The sequence below is a fragment of the Xenopus tropicalis genome, chromosome 6 (assembly GCF_000004195.4).
Source record: "Xenopus tropicalis strain Nigerian chromosome 6, UCB_Xtro_10.0, whole genome shotgun sequence".
Taxonomy (NCBI): Eukaryota; Metazoa; Chordata; class Amphibia; order Anura; family Pipidae; genus Xenopus; species Xenopus tropicalis.
In genome coordinates this window covers 99,828,649-99,846,996 of record NC_030682.2, presented here as the reverse complement: position 1 = coordinate 99,846,996, position 18,348 = coordinate 99,828,649, and the positions used below count along the sequence as shown (strand labels likewise).

General features: G+C 37.6%; 1 protein-coding gene across 4 annotated transcripts in view; it reads left to right on the top strand.

Moving 5' to 3' along the window:
- The window catches only part of znf407 (zinc finger protein 407), a 252,048-nt gene extending 234,190 nt beyond the window's left edge, over nucleotides 1-17,858 (top strand). For all 4 annotated transcript variants that reach the window (XM_002941882.5, XM_012965376.3, XM_004915265.4 and 1 more), the window contains exon 9: nucleotides 14,489-17,858. In XM_002941882.5, the coding sequence (XP_002941928.2) occupies nucleotides 14,489-15,846 (1,358 nt within the window). In that variant the 3' untranslated portion in view covers nucleotides 15,847-17,858. The remainder of the gene's footprint in view (nucleotides 1-14,488) is intronic.
- Nucleotides 17,859-18,348: the final 490 nt, after the last annotated feature.

Sequence of the window (18,348 nt, the reverse complement as noted above, 5' to 3'; positions counted from 1 at the left end):
AGCAACTTTATTTGCAGAAAAAAAATCCTTAAAAATCTGTTCCATTGCAGGGTAATATCCCACATTATTTGGGCTTTTAATCCTCTTTTCCTTATAGAAGGAAAAAAGGAACCACCAAACACTGTGGCCATATGCAAATGGTGTGATTCTTGTGGGAATGAGTCTAAGCAAATGTTTGTTTCTCTTGATTCCATCATAGACGTCAGAGTTTTTTTCTTTATTATTTTAAAAAAAAAAAAAAACCTTTTGAAAGGAGCAAAAAAATTGGCATATATTGTAACTTGTTTGATGTCTGACCTGGACACATACATCACACATGAATCAACGCACAGCATGCTTCACATACACTCCATGATTGCATAGCAACCTTGGGCAGCAAAGCAGTTACCAATGTTTCTATAGCAAACTAAAAGGCAAAGCTAAAGCAATTCTTGACTAAACCATTCTTGACCTTTGCAAACATACTACATATTAAATACATGGCTTCCTTGCTCCTCTAGTGTTGCACTCTGCATCTCATTCACAGTAGTTGCCGATTCAGCCAATGCCGCATGAAATTTCTAGTTGCTTATGAAGTTCCATAAAGTCAATGACAAATAATGTACTCGCAAAAAATATATTCTTAATAGCCCATGGGTTCTGGAAATTGTAGCTGAATAGCATTTGGAAGGTTCTGCTAGACTTCTCTAATCTAACTTTTGCCTTGTTCGTTATTTCTGGGGAAAAAAAAGTGTATGTCCTGGCTCTTTTTGCTGAGAGTAGATGAATTGCCCTTTGTTAATTTATACTTTGGCCAAGTCTCTCCTGTATGACACTGCCCTTCGTATACAGAAGGAATTATGATAAATAGGCACATTAGGGAAGGCTGACCTGCTGACGTATGTCCAGTCCACTGATGCATGGTTGCAATCGATTACAGCAGTATTTCTCGTTAGTAGGGCAGGATCTGCCCTTCCTGGCAATTAATATACTGTACAGTGATGATGATGATATTCTGTATTTATCCACATCCAGGGGGAACAGCATGCATATCACACAGAGCTGCTGCATGTTGGATTCTTCCTTTTATACTAAGTTCCATAGAATTCTAGTGTTGATATTATTGTGCTAAAGAGTAATGTGTCTCTATGTTTGTGGTTCTGCATTTTTATGGAAAAAGTAGGAAATGTGCTTAACCTTGCAATTGATAGTTCAGTTTACAATAATCTAATGTAAAAAAAAGTGTATTACCAATATTTAAAATTAGAGGCCACTGCTGAAACCATCTTGTTAGACAGAAAATTAAGGTTAACTGTTAGAGCATTCCAATTGCTACTGTATGTGAGGAAAGGACATAAGCCATCCAGCTCACCAGATGGGACAACTTTCAGTTCATAGTTTTGGCTGGGTTTGGGGCATTTAGATAAGCAGTTGGCAAGCCTTTGCCCTCCTGAACCATGGCCCCATGTCTACAAAGATGATCCAATGTGAAGGTTACTGAGATTTTATTGAAATAGAGCCCATAGCTCTTCACAGCCATCTGTGCCAGGCATTTATAATGAAGGTTCCCCTCATCATCCGCTCCTTTTGTTCTCTGCACTGCTGTTAATGTGCCTGTATCAAAAGTGCATGCTACTAGAACATGTCTCCAGCAGTGGCTTAATCACTCTCAGGCATAGCTAAGTGTGCCTTCTTTACCTAAGATAAGCAACCTTTGTCATTAAAGCTATGTCAGAACTGCAACTTTCGACATCCCCAACAGAGGGATTCTAGTCATTTGTAATCAAGTTATTGATACATGACAGCATGGTCATTTTTAGTTATCAGAACACCCATGGCAAAATAGACTAGCAGATAGTAGAGCCTAGGCCGCAGGTCCTCCATCCTTCCTACCTAAAACATTTGCTTTGTGGGGCACCTTTATGACCAGAGCAGTTGTCTTTATTTGCCCTTACCTAAAGGCAGGTCTGCATGGAATAAAACTTCCCTTTACAAAAATAAAACTGAGACCACAGTTTATAGTCAGAGTGTATGAGTCTTTGCTAAAATACTGAACACCTTTATTGCTTTTTCAACATTAAATTACATTGTAAACAAAGGCAGAGAGAAAAGAGGTGACCCTCGGACTGCTCATTGCATTAAAATAACTTGTTTGGAATAGGGCTAAAATATATTTGGAATTGATTTATTATAAATTCCTAGCATACAAAAAGCTGAGTGTTTAACATGGTAGTGTTTTTAATGTTCATCTAAATAGCAGCACTTGGTCTGGGCATGGGCATTCAGGGACATTGATATAATCAGCGCCGCCTGAGGTGGCCAAGTTGATGCCGCCCCTCTCTCACTCCCTCTGCGTTTAGTTTTCAGAGGGGGGGGCAGCATTTTTTAATAAATGTATTATGCTACAACATTGTATATTTTTAATGCTTTTTAAAGTTGTTTTTTGTAGTATTATTTGTAGTATTATGGGAAGACTCTTTATCCAGAAAACCCCAGGTCCCAAGCATTCTGGATAACAGGTGTTATACAGGTATGGGACATGTTATCCAGAATGCTCAGTACCTGGGGTTTTCTGGATAAGGGATCTTCCTGTAATTTGGATCTCCATAACTTACATAGTAACATAGTAAGTTGGGTTGAAAAAAGACATACGTCCATCATGTTCAACCATAATGCCTATATATAACCTGCCTAACTACTAGTTGATCCAGAGGAAGGCAAAAAACCCCATCTGAAGCCTCTCTAATTTGCCGCAGAGGGGAAAAAAATCCTTCCTGACTCCAAGATGGCAATCGGACCCGTCCCTGGATCAACTTGTACTAAGAGCTATCTCCCATATTCCCGTATTCCCTCACTTGTACTGAGAGCTATCTCCCATAACCCTGTATTCTCTCACTTGTACTGAGAGCTATCTCCCCTACCCCTGTATTCCCTCACTTGTACTGAGAGCTATCTCCCATACCCCTGTATTCCCTCACTTGTACTGAGAGCTATCCCCCCTACCCCTGTATTCCCTCACTTGTACTGAGAGCTATCTCCCATACCCCTGTATTCCCTCACTTGTACTGAGAGCTATCTCCCATAACCCTGTATTCCCTCACTTGTACTGAGAGCTATCTCCCATAACCCTGTATTCTCTCACTTGTACTGAGAGCTATCTCCCCTACCCCTGTATTCCCTCACTTGTACTGAGAGCTATCTCCCATAACCCTGTATTCCCTCACTTGTACTGAGAGCTATCTCCCATAACCCTGTATTCCCTCACTTGTACTGAGAGCTATCCCCCTACCCCTGTATTCCCTCACTTGTACTGAGAGCTATCTCCCATACCCCTGTATTCCCTCACTTGTACTGAGAGCTATCCCCCCCTACCCCTGTATTCCCTCACTTGTACTGAGAGCTATCCCCCCTACCCCTGTATTCCCTCACTTGTACTGAGAGCTATCCCCCCTACCCCTGTATTCCCTCACTTGTACTGAGAGCTATCTCCCATAACCCTGTATTCCCTCACTTGTACTGAGAGCTATCCCCCCTACCCCTGTATTCCCTCACTTGTACTGAGAGCTATCCCCCCTACCCCTGTATTCCCTCACTTGTACTGAGAGCTATCTCCCATAACCCTGTATTCCCTCACTTGTACTGAGAGCTATCTCCCATACCCCTGTATTCCCTCGCTTGCTAAGAATCCATCCAGACCCTTCTTAAAGCTATATAATGTATCAGCCAGCACGACTGATTCGGAACAGTAACACCAAAAAATGAAAGTGTATAAAAGTAACTAAAATATAATGTACTGCTGCCCTGCACTGGTAAAAGTTGTGTGTTTACTTCAGAAAGTCTACTATAATTTATATAAATAAGCTGCTGTGTAGCCATGGAGGCAGCCATTCAAAGGATAAAAGGCACAGGCACATAGCAGATAACAGATAAAACACTATTGTATTCTACAGAACTTATCTGTTATCTGCTATGTAACCTGTGCCTTTTCTCCTTTTTTCCAGCTTGAATGGCGGCCCCCGTGGCTACACAGCAGCTTATTATATAAATTATAGTAGTGTTACTGTAGCAAACACCCCAGTTTTACCAGTACAGGACAACAGTGCATTATATTTTTATTACTTTAAAGCTCTTCCATTTATTGGTGTTACTGTTCTTTTAAATCTGCTAAAAATCATTTACATATTGAATAAACCCCATAGGCATATTATATCTTAGTTAGGATCAAGTACAAGGTACTGTTTCAGTATTACAGAGATAAAGGAAATCATTTTATAAAATTTACATTATTTGCTTATAATGGAGTCTATGGGAGACTACCTTTCAGTAATTCAGAACTTTCTGGATAAGGGCTCTGGCACACGGGGAGATTAGGCAACTTCGGCGATTTGCCAAAATCGCCTGCGCAGCGTGTGCCATCCCACCTGCGACTTACATTTTCGCCGGTGGGATGGTAGTTCGGGGAGATTGCTCACCAGTGACAAGGGAGATTTGTCGCGGGCAACTAATCTCCCCATGTGCCAGAGCACTAAAGGGTTTCTGGATAAGGGATCCCATATCTGTACCTGGAAATGCAATGTTGCCCTAGGGGCCTTTCCTCCCTCCTCCTTACAGGTCCCAGACTATATTTTGAATGGTATCTTAAAGGATTAGACAGATCCTATTTTGCACTACTATTTTATCTCGTACAGGCACTACATTTTCTATAATCTACTGCTATATCTGTCTACCTTGAGTTTATCTGTCTAGCTTTTGATTGCCATGGTCGGATTAATTGTTGTCTTCTCTGGGGACCATTTGATTTGACAAGAGTTGAAATCTGATTGTAAGTCATTATATTTATTTTGTAGTTGCAGTTTCTTATTAAAACCCATAACTTGCATGAGACCCATGGCCCCAGAACAGTTATTCCTCCAGCAATTACCTCTACTAAGATCCGTTTATTTTTTATTTTTTCCCCAGAGTCAGTGAAAAGTCCCAGTAGTCCTGTCCTTGAAGGTAGATAGGAGCAAGAAGGCAGTGCTGATATGTTTGTTAGCATTTACTAGCAGCTTCTTGGCAGCAAGTGACCTCTGTTAGAGAGCTCAAAACATTTTCAATTTACAGGCTCAAGTAGTTATTCTGTCTGTGGATCTTATCCTTTTGAAAAGGTCGACCCCGTAGGAATGTGCCACAAGAAAGAATTTTGGCCCCTTTGACGGACATGACCAGCTTAATAGCACAATGCGCCTGACAAACATGCTGCATGCGATTCTGTTTTAATATTTATAGAATAAACACACACTGCTTTAAGTGTATACAAGCATCTGCTGTCATTTGGCTCAGCGCAGATGTTAGACCTCAGAAATCTAAGCTGATAATTAAAATACTAACAGTTAGTGTTTTACCCCAGCTGCAGGTTCTGTTTACTGTAAATTTGATTTTAATGGGGCCTCTGTGCTCTTATTGAATAGCATTTTGCTTCCTACACTGCTCACATAAAGGGGTGCGATAAAAACAGATTACTGTTTTCTCTTAAACCATAGAAATATGATGTTGGGCTATTTATTCAAAGGCTGTGTGTGCATTGTGTTTGATTAGTTATTGATTTTACATCCATAAAACATTACTGTCAATTTACAACATGTGGATGGTGTTTTTTTTAATGTACAGGGTTGGCTATTGTTTTTTTATTCACTTTTTTTTTTTACTTTCCATCAACTAGTCATTACTAGGCGATGCAACTAATCATTGCATAAATAAAACATATTGCTTTTCTATACATTTACCCAATAATTATTTGGCTTCATAGCTGCTGTAGAGAATATGAAATGCTGGGCACCTATGTTAGATGCTCTAAGCTTGGCCATTCTTTTGTATGAGAGGGTTTAAGTACAGTAAACGAGTTATTTGATATGCAGTACTTTATTGGCTGATCTTATATTGAAATATTTGGAAACATCAAACATTTTGTTGCCCCAACAAAAATTTTAAAAAATGCCCACGATCACTTCATATTTTTGTATCAGACTTCTCTGCTATCAGTGCACCCGATTGGGTTCTGCATAGATTCAACATGTTTTGTTGTACAATTTCTAAACAGTAGTGTTTTGTCTCATATACCTATTGCAGTCAGATTTCAGTAAACCTTTACAAGTCTACTCCCTCGTTGGGTTTCTCAGCTTGTTAAATATATATGGACTTGATACACAGAAAGAATGAAGAAATATGTCTATGAAGATTTTCATTCATCCAGGTCATGGTATATCTAGTATAAATAAATTTGAAGCAACTGGACTTGTTTAGTAATCATTGAAGACGTTTCACTACGCATCCAAGCTGCTCGGATGAGTAGTGAAACGTCTTCAATGATTACTAAACAAGTCCAGTTGCTTCAAATTTATTTATACTAGATAATGAAGAAATATACATACACATGCATGAAGTGAGATCCAGAGATATACAGAGAGGTAACAGACTCCTCACAGATGTAAAATGTTTCCTAAAGAATCAGTTGCCTAAAAGAGAATACCCCCCTTCATCACCTTGCTTTGCAAGGATTTGTTTTTTTACCACATCCAGACCCTGCCCTGTTGTGTCTGATTTTGCCACTCTTTTCAAATCTGTTTAAATCCTGCAGACTCCTGAAATATATGGTAGCGTTGACAGCACTGGTTTAGCCATAACCTCTCCTTGGGCATTCCCCCTTTTATGCTCTTATAACAGCATTATGAACTTAACTTTAGCTCTGTGGGAGTGGTTAGGCTTCTAGCTGAGACAGTAATACTTATACAATATAAGAAGTTTGAGCAAATAAAGTAAATAGAAAAAAATATGCTACTAAGGTAGTCAAGGGATAGAAACAACTCATTCACACACAATTATGAAGGAATATCATTTGGTCTGAGAATGTTAATGTAGTTAGTGATGTTGATGAGATAAAGATGGAAAGAGGATGTGGCAGTCAAAACCATATTTTATTGTACAAGGATCGATAACTGAGTGACCTCAAATACCCCAACTAAACTATTAGTTGGGGTGTATGAAGTAATTGAATTATTGGTCTTGTGTCCTACTAATAACCAGTTGGGGTTTGAATGAGCCCATTTGCCCAAATAGTGATACTGTTAATTGTTTGATTTCTCTGTTTTATTACCTCTGCACAGTGTCAGACTGATACTCTCATGCCACCAGAGAACCTGATCTCCAGGGCCCTCTCTCAGAACAATTACATAGTTACATAGGGTTGAAAAAAGACTAGTGTTCATCAAGTTCAACCCATCCAAGTAAACCCAGCACACCTAACCCACACCTACCAATCTATACACTCACATACATAAACTATAAATACAACCACTAATACTAACTGTAGATATTAGTATCACAATAGCCTTGGATATTCTGATAGTTCAAGAACTCATCTAGGCCCCTCTTAAAGGCATTAACAGAATCTGCCATTACCACATCACTAGGAAGGGCATTCCACAACCTCACTGCCCTCACCGTGAAAAACCACCTACGCTGCTTCAAATGGAAGCTCCGTTCCTCTAATCTAAAGGGGTGACCTCTGGTGCGTTGATGGTTTTTATGGGGAAAAAAAGAACATCCCCCATCTGCCTATAATCCCCTCTAATGTACTTGTACAGAGTAATCATGTCCCCTCGCAAGCGCCTCTTTTCCAGAGAAAACTACTTCAACCTCGACAGTCTCACCTCATAGTTTAAATCTTCCATCCCCTTTACCAGTTTAGTTGCACGTCTCTGCACTCTCTCCAGCTCATTAATATCCTTCTTAAGGACTGGAGCCCAAAACTGCACTACATACTCAAGGTGAGGCCTTACCAGGGACCTATAAAGGGGCAAAATTATGTTCTTATCCCTTGAGTCAATGCCCTTTTTTATACAAGACAGCACTTTATTTGCTTTAGTAGCCACAGAATGACACTGCCTGGCATTAGACAACTTGTTATCAACAAAAACCCCTAGATCCTTCTCCATTAAGGAAACCCCCAACACACTACCATTCAGTAGATAGTTCGCGTTTATATTATTCCTACCAAAATGCATAACTTTGCACTTCTCAACATTGAACCTCATTTTCCAGTTTGCTGCCCAGTTTTCTAATTTTGTCAAATCGCTCTGCAAAGCGGCAGCATCCTGCATGGTTGCACAATTTTGTGTCATCAGCAAAAATAGAAACAGTACTCTCTATGCCCACCTCCAGGTCATTAATAAACAAGTTAAAAAGCAAAGGACCAAGGACTGACCCCTGCGGTACTCCACTAACCACACTGGTCCAATTAGAAAATGTTCCATTTACCACCACTCTTTGTAATCTATCCTTCAGCCAGTTTTCTATCCAATTACAAATATTATGTTCTAGGCCAATATTCCTTAATTTGATCATTAACCTTCTGTGAGGTACTGTATTAAACGCTTTAGCAAAGTCCAAGTAGATGACATCAACTGCCATTCCAGCATGGATGTTCCTACTCACCTCCTCATAAAAGGCGACTAAATTAGTCTGGCAAGATCTGTTACGCATAAAACCATGCTGGCACAAACTAATAGTATTGTGAACTGCAATGTATTCAAGTACCCTATCCCTTATTACCCCTTCCAAAATTTTTCCTACTACTGATGTCAGACTAACAGGCCTATAGTTTTCAGGCTGAGAACGAGATCCCTTTTTAAATAACGGCACCACATTAGCAATCCGCCAGTCTCTCGGCACCATGCCAGACCTCAATGAATCCTGACAAATTTAATACCCTGGGATGAATCCCATCCGGCCCTGGACCTTTGTTTACCTTTAGATTAGATTAGATACCAAATGGTACCTAGTAGGGGTCCACCAGGACCTGGGCCCATCAGGAGATCCTCTAATACTCTGACAAGCCTGTCCAATTGCCTCTGCAATAAAATATGATGCCAGACAGGAGAGTTATACCACATAATTAAGAAACAATGGAATGAAAGTCAGACTAAAAAAGGAAAATTTCCATTGGTCTGAGGCATCTGACTAGTGAGAGAAACCTGCATTTCTTGTGTCGAGTCTCATAACCTTGCTAGACACAGAATCTTGATGTACCATAATTAGAGTGTAAATTTATAGGGTAGGTACTATCTGCTGCTGGGAAAAATGGTATTGTTATTATAGCACTAAATAACAATACAAATAGCAGCAGTGGTTAATCACTTTCCTGTCAGAATAGGGTATTTATTTTGGAGTAATTTCTATTAAAAAAAAAAAAAAGAAACCTTAAATAATTTATCAGAATAGATTCTCAATCATATTTAAGACAGGAAATTGTAAAGAGCATTCATCTTTCCTATCAGATTAAGCATTTTGTATCAAATCAAGCCCCTTTAATGCCATATTTATCTGCTTTGCGATGCATGAAATGTACTTTCTCTTTCAGGGCTGCAAATGACTCTTGACCTCTTTCGTGCAGACACAATGTGACCTCTCTTTTGCCACTAGTTTTCTGCCCTGAAAATTCCATGAATTTTTATTACAAGCCTTTTTTTTTCCTTTCTTTTTTTTTTTATCTGAGATGAGGCTTCAACAAATTGCTTGACACAGATGAGATGAAGTTGGTGAAGTAGTGTTATATAAGTTTTACAGCCAGCATGTGTGCTGCAGAATAGTACAACACCAGTGTCCTACAATGTCATACACCACTAGCTGCTGAGCCTACTATTGGATAAATACATCATTTTATGGAACATTGATTGTTCTATAAACCCAATGGAGTATTATGCTCTATGATCAAACCATTTAGATTGTGTGTAGAGCACAGAAAATGCCATATTCAGGATGGTACTAAAAGTGCCATTTGTGTATTTTATGGATGTCATTACAGGGGAAACTTCTCTCTGTAGACCCTGTTTACTGCAAAATTTTTTAGCATGTAATGACATTTTTCATTCACAACGTATGCCTTCGAGAGAGGGGGGCAATTGTTTTATTTGTTTCATTCGCATTTACTGCACAAAATCTGTACATTTTAATTAAATGTACGCTTAACAAAAGCATAAAGAATTCATTCTGAGAATTCCGTCTTAGGGGGAAGAAAAATAATGACAGCGAATAAAGAACAACACGCAGTGTTTGCAGGTACATCCTCCTCCCCCCCTCCACATAAACCAAAAACTGAAGGAGGGATTCGAAGACAAGAAAGGGGGTGTCGATATTAAATTGCATTTTAATTTCATCCAACCTGGCACAATATCATTGAGTCATATTTTAAAAAAAAAAGGGTGGAAGGAAAATGCAAATCTGAACTTCATGTTTAAAAATCATGACATTTGTAAGCAGGGGGATGATGCTAAAAGAAAAAAAAAAATCACTAAAGACTGTACTTGATAAATAACAGTTCTGCAACAGAGACAGATTTCTTGGAAAGGGACCAGCTCTCTGTTCACTGCCGCCCTCGAAATGAAACACCTCTTTAGTAGTCAGATGAAATTAGAACTGTCACATCACAATCATATAGGGCTCAAAAGAAACAGAGAACCCTCGCTTTCCAATAAACAATTATAATAAAGCCACTTCCAGCACACATTGCCCTCGAATCTGCCTTTTATTTTGCATTTCTACAAGTTTTTTGTTTGTTTGTTTTTTCTTCAATTTGTTTATTCTGCAGTAATTAAGAGATTTTGATATTTGTTATTTAGAAAGATAAAATATATAATAGTTTTCCATTAGAAAGAGATTCGTTACCAGAGATTTGCATTGCTTGACTGTTTATACTAAATAACAATACGAAGAGGCAGCTTACATAATCATGATATCTATGCAGATATGATATATTTAGCTTAAACAAATCATATTCTAAATGCGTTGTAGTGATGCCATAATCGATTCACGGTTATTAAATACTACATATAGTTACTTGAAGTCAAACAGATTCAGTTTTAATTCTCTCAAAGTTTTACCTCTTTATAAATATTTGTTTGCAAACACCCCTAGGCACCCATTCAGATTATAGCATCTTTTAAAAATAGATACATGATCTAAATACAGTTGTAACATTTATTGAAAGAATTTGTTTAATGTTACTAAATTTCAAGGAAAGTGTCATAAAACAATTCTTTTAATAATACATTCTGCTAATATTGTTATCCCTTTGCCCCATCTCTTATTGTTGGGGATAAAATGAATTTTAAAATATCTTAGTTTACAGGAAAGTCTATTCCTGCTAAGGATAAAGGTGACGCTGTCATAAAATTCCTGGTGGCATTCCGGTTAAAATGTAAAGTTGCAGTGTTGGACTTATGTTCTTTTAAATCACTCTTGAACTTCTTCATAGTTCAACATTAATTCATTAAACTTGAAATGGAAGATTCTTCAGTGGGCAAACCCTTTACTATATGTGATTGAGGCTGTTATGTTTTATAGGAGCAATTTTTCAAAGCGATACTGACAGCACTCGAAGTTATTAAATTGCTGAATCAAAAGATGGACCTGCAATCACATTTATGAACTGTGAAGGAATAGCTGGGGTTGCACGGAGCTAAGGTTAAGATGTTGGAGTAGTTAAGCTTCATCACACTCCTCCGTGACAGGGGTATTTACCCATGTAGTTTACTTTAATAACCTGGAAGGAACTTAAATCTTCTTTTGATTCCAATAGATTAGATAAACTGTGTGTAATAGCATATTTTTTATCTTGTATCTTAACTAAATAAGTCAGATACCCAGGATATTTACTAATACCAAACAGACATAAGGGACACGAAACAAGCCCTAATAGACCTGTATATCATTACAGTGGCCATTGTTGTACTAGGAATTGTGTTTATATTGTACTGCAAAAAGAAAATACTTTGATCTGTGTGGCTTAAAATTAAATAAAAGCATTCAGTCTTTACAATGAATACTAGTATCCATATTAGATGGAGTTTTTTTTTATTTTTTCTTAACACTTAATCAGTATTTTGTATACAGGATAATGATGATTATAAGGACCAATTTATTACAATCCACAGGTTGGGTTCTTTTGTCTTTTATTTCTTTTTCTCAAGCGAGATTCTTTTTCAGAAACATTTTATTTAAAAATATAAAAAATATTTTTCAAAAATTAAAGGCATTATGATACATAAAACCTTTCTAAAATACTAGTTTTTTAACCCTTCCTTTAGTTAAATTTGTAAAAGTATAAAATAACACGGTAGTTTCTTCAGTGTTAACACTTCATGGACTTAACTTGGCCACATTAGAGATGTAAATTCTGTCCACCAATCAGAACAGGCTCACTTAATATAGATAGGGCTGACTTTGTAGCCAACCAATTGGTCCACAGGTTCATATCACCCATATGAATCTGAACTAACAGTACTTGTATGGGATCTTCCTATGTATGCACTAATTGTCAGGCAGAAGGGTTAAAATAAGATAAACTGTCCAAAATAAAATTCACATAGTATTAAGTACTGATACTAGTTAGTATTAGTCTAGGTGTAACAAGCAGAGGTACCTTTACAGGGCACACAAACAAACCAAGGTCACATCAGCCAATTAATGCACAAAGTTATTTTACTCCCACAGTTCTTCCTAAAAGCTGCATTATTTCCTGTCAGGTAATCTCTGAGGGAGCACTCAGCCCATCACTAAATGGCGGATCAAGGGAAATGATGTAAAAGGAAATTATTTACTGATGTATATGTGTATATATATATATATATATATATATATATATATGTATATATATATATTCCAGTTTGGTCACTAAATATGATATAAACTTGTCTGGTGGTTCATTCTGGGGGTATAATTTCCTTGAAGTCATTTTTTCAATGTGGTTATTGCTTTATGTACCTATGCAGACTGTCACAGGAGGCAGTGTGCTAAACATCTGTCAAATGTTTACAAATGTAATTTTGTTTTTTAGTTTTGTTATGGCTTGTATATTGCACCTGAATGCAGGATTAACCTATTTTCATGTCTTTATTGTGTGCATTTGTGCACCTCCACAAAGAAGAAATAATGAAAAGGACCATTAAAAAATCTGTTTATTAAAATTTGTTTACAGGCATTTAACAGACCCATTTGGACTTATTTCTTTTCTCTCTTTTTAGTATATTCCTCTCTCACTACCTTCAGTTTGAGACACAAATTGCCAGTGGAAAATACTGATACCATAGAGTATACCCAAGCAACATAGCCCTGCCAAAAATTAATTTGAGAGCATTGTGCCAGATCAGTTGTATAATATTACCTAGAAACTGCTTAATGCTTTGAAAATGTTCATTTTCCTCAGCTTTTTCCCAAGGCAGCCACTCATAGTGCCTGTTGGCCCAACAGATAGAAATGAAAAAATTGTTTATAACATCTGTTTTGATTTCTGAACCTGTTAAAAGTATCAGCCGTTGCACTGCATTTACTGTACTGCAGACAATATGAATCTGGATGGTGGGGTTTAGCCTTGCAAAAATTTCAACTCTTTTACTAAACTGAGGGGGGAGGAGTATTGTTTGTCTGAAATTTCTGGAGGAAAAATAATCTATTATTTCAAGGGCACTTAAACACTCCTGTTTTAATTCCAGGGAATCTGAAAACAAAAGCTTTTTTTGTTTATTACAAAGTACAGTTTAAGACTCATCAGCTTAGTTTTGACAAAGGTAATTGCTGCAAAATGTTCAGTGGACTGCACATTAGGGGTTAATGTGCTGAAATGTAATAAAAATGCTGTAGTAACCCATAGAACCAATCAGCTGCTTGCTTTCCAACTAAATTCTACCAGCTGGTTGCTAGTGGGGATTCAATGTAAACCAAACATTGTCCCTTTTATTACCACCGTTAGGGGCAGAGTTATTCTGATGGAATTCCACCAGTTTGGCTTTTAGCAACAGTATTAACATTTCCCCACTCGGGAAAATTTGCTGAAAATCGGAAAAGTATTTTAAGCAATTATCACATTTAGAAGAGCATTTTTTACTTTTTAAATGTGTCAGTTTTGTAGTTGTGGTTCTACTCCTTTCTGGTTCCAATTCTTTTCTATGGGGGGGTGTTTGAGGCACCCTCCAATTAAGTTCCAGAAAAAGTTCATGTTAGTACAATGAAACAATGAAATGACTATATTTTCTCTTTTACTGCAAACATGGCAAAAAGATTTGTAAACCTTAGATGTTCAGTAAAGTTATTGCTGAGTACAAATGCCACTACTAAACACAAATTACCGAACACTGATAAATCTGTTCCATAATCTTAGAGAAAAAAGGGAAAAAGTTCTGGTTTTTAAGAATGACAAATGACCATGAGTTCTAAAGATTTTCTACACATTGTTTTAAAAACGGTCAAGAAATGTTGTTTCTCGTACATATCTAGTTTTACCTAATTTGCCTGACTAACTTGAACATCCTGGAAAAATGGGCCACAATCACTCTGGAAAGGTTAGCAAACCAGGGATACATGTGCCCCAAAGGCTTAAATGTTTTATTGCTGCCAAAGGTGGCTCTACAGTATTAAATGTGTTCTTTTTCTTTATTTTTCCCTCAATTTATTTCTGGCATTTGTTTTTTTTTTTTAGGTATTGTTTCTAAATCGTTTGAATGCCGGATAAAGGGACAAGGTGCAAACTTTGTGGAGACCACCAGCCCTTTCACCGCATCTTCTACAATAGAAACTTCTCCACTGAAAGAAAAAACTACGCGAAGTACCAGAAGGCAATCTCCTGCAACTGAACAAGTGCAGCAGGTCATTATTATCCAGGGATTCTCTGAAGAATATGATGGGGATTTTACAATTGATGCCTCTGTTGAGGAGACTGCAGCAGCAACCCTTCAGACACTGGCAATGGCTGGTCAAGTAGCAAGAGTTGTCCATATTACTGAAGATGGCCAAGTAATAGCCACTGATCAAGCTGCTCATATGAATAGTATCATTCCGGGAGAAATCCTAAGGGAGCAGTTGCAAGATGGAGCTACACAAGTTGTGGTAGTTGAAGGTCCTGTAGAAGAAACAGAAGTAGCTGAGTCTGTCTCAATAGAAACAGTTACTGACTCTACTGGAAATGTGGTACAGCAGGTCATGGCGCAGGGAATTTTAGATCCATCACAGACTATGCATGCTGCTGATTCCTCTTCAGCACTGGATGCACTTCTTTGTGCTGTGACTGAGCTAGGAAATGTAGATGAAGGTAACGCTCAACAAGACAGAACAGAAAGAACAGTAGAAGAATCAGTGGTCAGGATTACAAGTAACCAGGAATGTAGTAATCCCAGTGCAGGTGAAATACAGATGTACCATGAAGTACATGATGCACCTCAAAGCATTGAACCAATAGAGGTTGTAAGACAAGTCATGCATTCATCGAGCATTCTTACATCTCAAGAATCGGCACAAGTGGCATTCAAAAATATGGTGCAGGGGGTCCTACAGTTTGCTGTTTGTGATTCTGATTCAGCAGATCAGCTAGGTGTTACTCAGGTAATAGTAAATGATGAAGGAACAGTGCATATGGTCTCTAGTGAAGGCCCTCGTATAATTATGCACAATGCTGAAAGCCATACCCTTAATCTTCCTGAGCAAAACGTGGATCTGGTTGAATCTGATGAAGAAATTTCACAAATAATTGTCACTGAAGAGTTAGCCAGGGCCATGGTCCAAAATGTCAGCAGCAGCTTTACAGATGGCACGACTCATTATATTGTGACAGAATTACCTCAAGATGCAATGCAGAAAGAATCTGGTGTTTTTTCACATGCAGTAATACAGACAGATGAGTCAGGAGATATTCTGCATGCAGAAACTACTTTGGGGACAGAAATTCCATGTGAAGCCACATCAGAAGATCTTACAAGCATGACAGTGTATACAGAGTGTAGCTCCCAAGACATACATGAGGCAAACCAAAAAGAGGCTATTGAAGAACAGGTGCAAGTGTAGAGCGCGATCATTCAATTCAGTTGTGTGTAATTTTATAAATTCTGATGGAGTAATGTAAAAGAAACTGCAGAATTGGCTCTGGGTCTAGTAAACCATAGCACCAAAAACAGGTGCCCAGTAAAGGCTACCTACTGATTGTGTAAACTTTGCAACTTTTGCTACATTACCCATATTTTGTTTATTCAAGTGTATATGACTTTTGTTTCGACCAAGACATGGCAGTAAAGATGTAAGGCATCTACTGAGACTGATATGTGTGTTAACTGAATTCTCCAAATAAAACAAACGCACCAGTTCCAAACGCAAAGGTGGGCCTTTAATTACTGAGTGATCACATTGATTAGCGGTGTTAAATTTCTGCCGTTGGCTCTTTTACACTCCCATGGGGCATTGGTCTTTAAATAACCTCATATCTAGGTGAACATCTGTGTTGGTGTTAGATATATTCTGTAACCTTTTAACAAAATATGGGAGAATTGACATTAGCTTCTCCCTATGAAATAGCAGTTGTAAACAACATTTACATTTCTGGATTATCACAATACATTTAACAAAAAGTTTTTAAGAAATGTACAGTGAAACATAAAATTCCATTTATGCTGCATTATTGAATTCATTTATACAAATAGCTTAAAAAAATGTAATGTTTGCTTTGTTGTTTATCATATCCTTGAGCTTATGTTGAAATGCATGCTGTGGAAAAATCACAGATAAATAGCTTTTCTGTGATTTGCAGTACATTCTTATGGATTTTATTTATGTTTTAATTTCATAAAACTGTACAAAAGGGAAATGACTTGATTCTTTACAGTATCCACTATTTAAACATGGTTTGGGGTTTAATTTGGTAGCTAGCTTAATTTATCGCAGCATAAGGTTTACTTCCATGCAATGCTCAGATATACTGAAAGACCACCATATGCTGTTTATTTTATTATGCTATATACAGATTCTGCTGGCAGTTTAAGGTATGGTTTGACATACTGCCATGTAGCAACTTTTGGATAATTCTTATTATTTTGCAGAAATTTTTTTTTTCCAATTTTCCAACTCAGCAACACTGGTGTGTGCATGTCATTTAGATACAAATCTTGGCTAAATGTAGTACATACAGATATTCAGTCTCAGGTATATCAGTAGCTTTAGCACATTTATTAAATGTATTGCTCTTCTAAGGCAGAAGTTGTGACATAATGCGTTATTGGCAGAGGGTCGAAAGGAGCTAAGCGCCGTCCTAGAGTCCACCGAGCTAATGGAACTGAGTGGACATCTTAAGTATTCAGTGAGTTAGGACAAACCCAGTTTCCATCATATGCCTCAGCTGATCTACAGCTTTTAACTGATATTTATATGTTACAATAGCTATTAAATGGGGTTTGGACACCCCCCTGACAGTATATTTTTGCACTTCCCTTTCAAATGTTGGGAGTGTCACTCATAATTACTTAGTTACTACACAAGAGTTGATTTTTTTTTCAGGCAGGTTATCCAATACACAATATTGTGCTTTTTGACCACAAACTAAGAATGCCCAGACTGCACTATCTTTGGTTGATTGGACCATGAGCAAGATTGTTTTAAAAACCGTGAAAGTGAGGCGTAACTATGCTCCAGGATGATGATCGCTGATGATTGGCCAACAGGTTTTTTCACATTGGCTGATCAGCTCTGATATAACTGCATCAGGGTAGGATCTTTCAAAATGTTGATGTGGGGGACCCAAAAATTATCCACCTGTAAAAAATTACCAAACTGAAAAAGCTAAAGGGCCTGCTCTTGGCCAGTTATATCTATTGCTTTATTAATTTGCTTAGAGTTATGCTGACTGAAGACATGTTCCCATGAACTGAAACAGTACAACCCTGGTAAAGAGAATCTGCCATAAACCTAATATGCAACTTGTACAAGTTTATTTAAATGTTTAGATGTTGAAGAGCCCTGGCCAAATGAAAGTTATCCTATTTTTGTGGCACGATTTGTCTTTTTTCCATATTGTAAAACATTTTTTGTTGGTTTTTCCAAAATAAAAGAGCTAAAAAACATTATTGTGAAATCATGTTTTTAAAGGTCAATTCTCTGTTTAAAAGAGGTCTTTTCAACAAACCACTATCAAGTACAGTTCCAGTTTAACCGTTAACCGTAGAAGCCCTTAGATGTTTATAAACCACACGAACCAGCACGCTTACATACTGTCGAGCTGCTTATGGGGTTTCCTAAATTAAATCATGTGTAACAGGAACTTCTTTTTCTCCATAAAAAAAAGCAAAAGTGATGTGTTACTGTAGTAGCAAACTCAGTTGAAAAAGGTTGCAATCTAGAATGGAACCTACATCATTATCTTTAGTACCATTAGTATAGATAGTGCTGAAATGCAAGAGATTTTATAGATTTTGAAACAGAGTTGTTGGATTTATATGGCAGTCCCGAATACAAGCTATTCACACATCCAGTAATAGTGAATTTAACAATAGCCACCCTTTCAACATAAGAAAAACTTTTAGA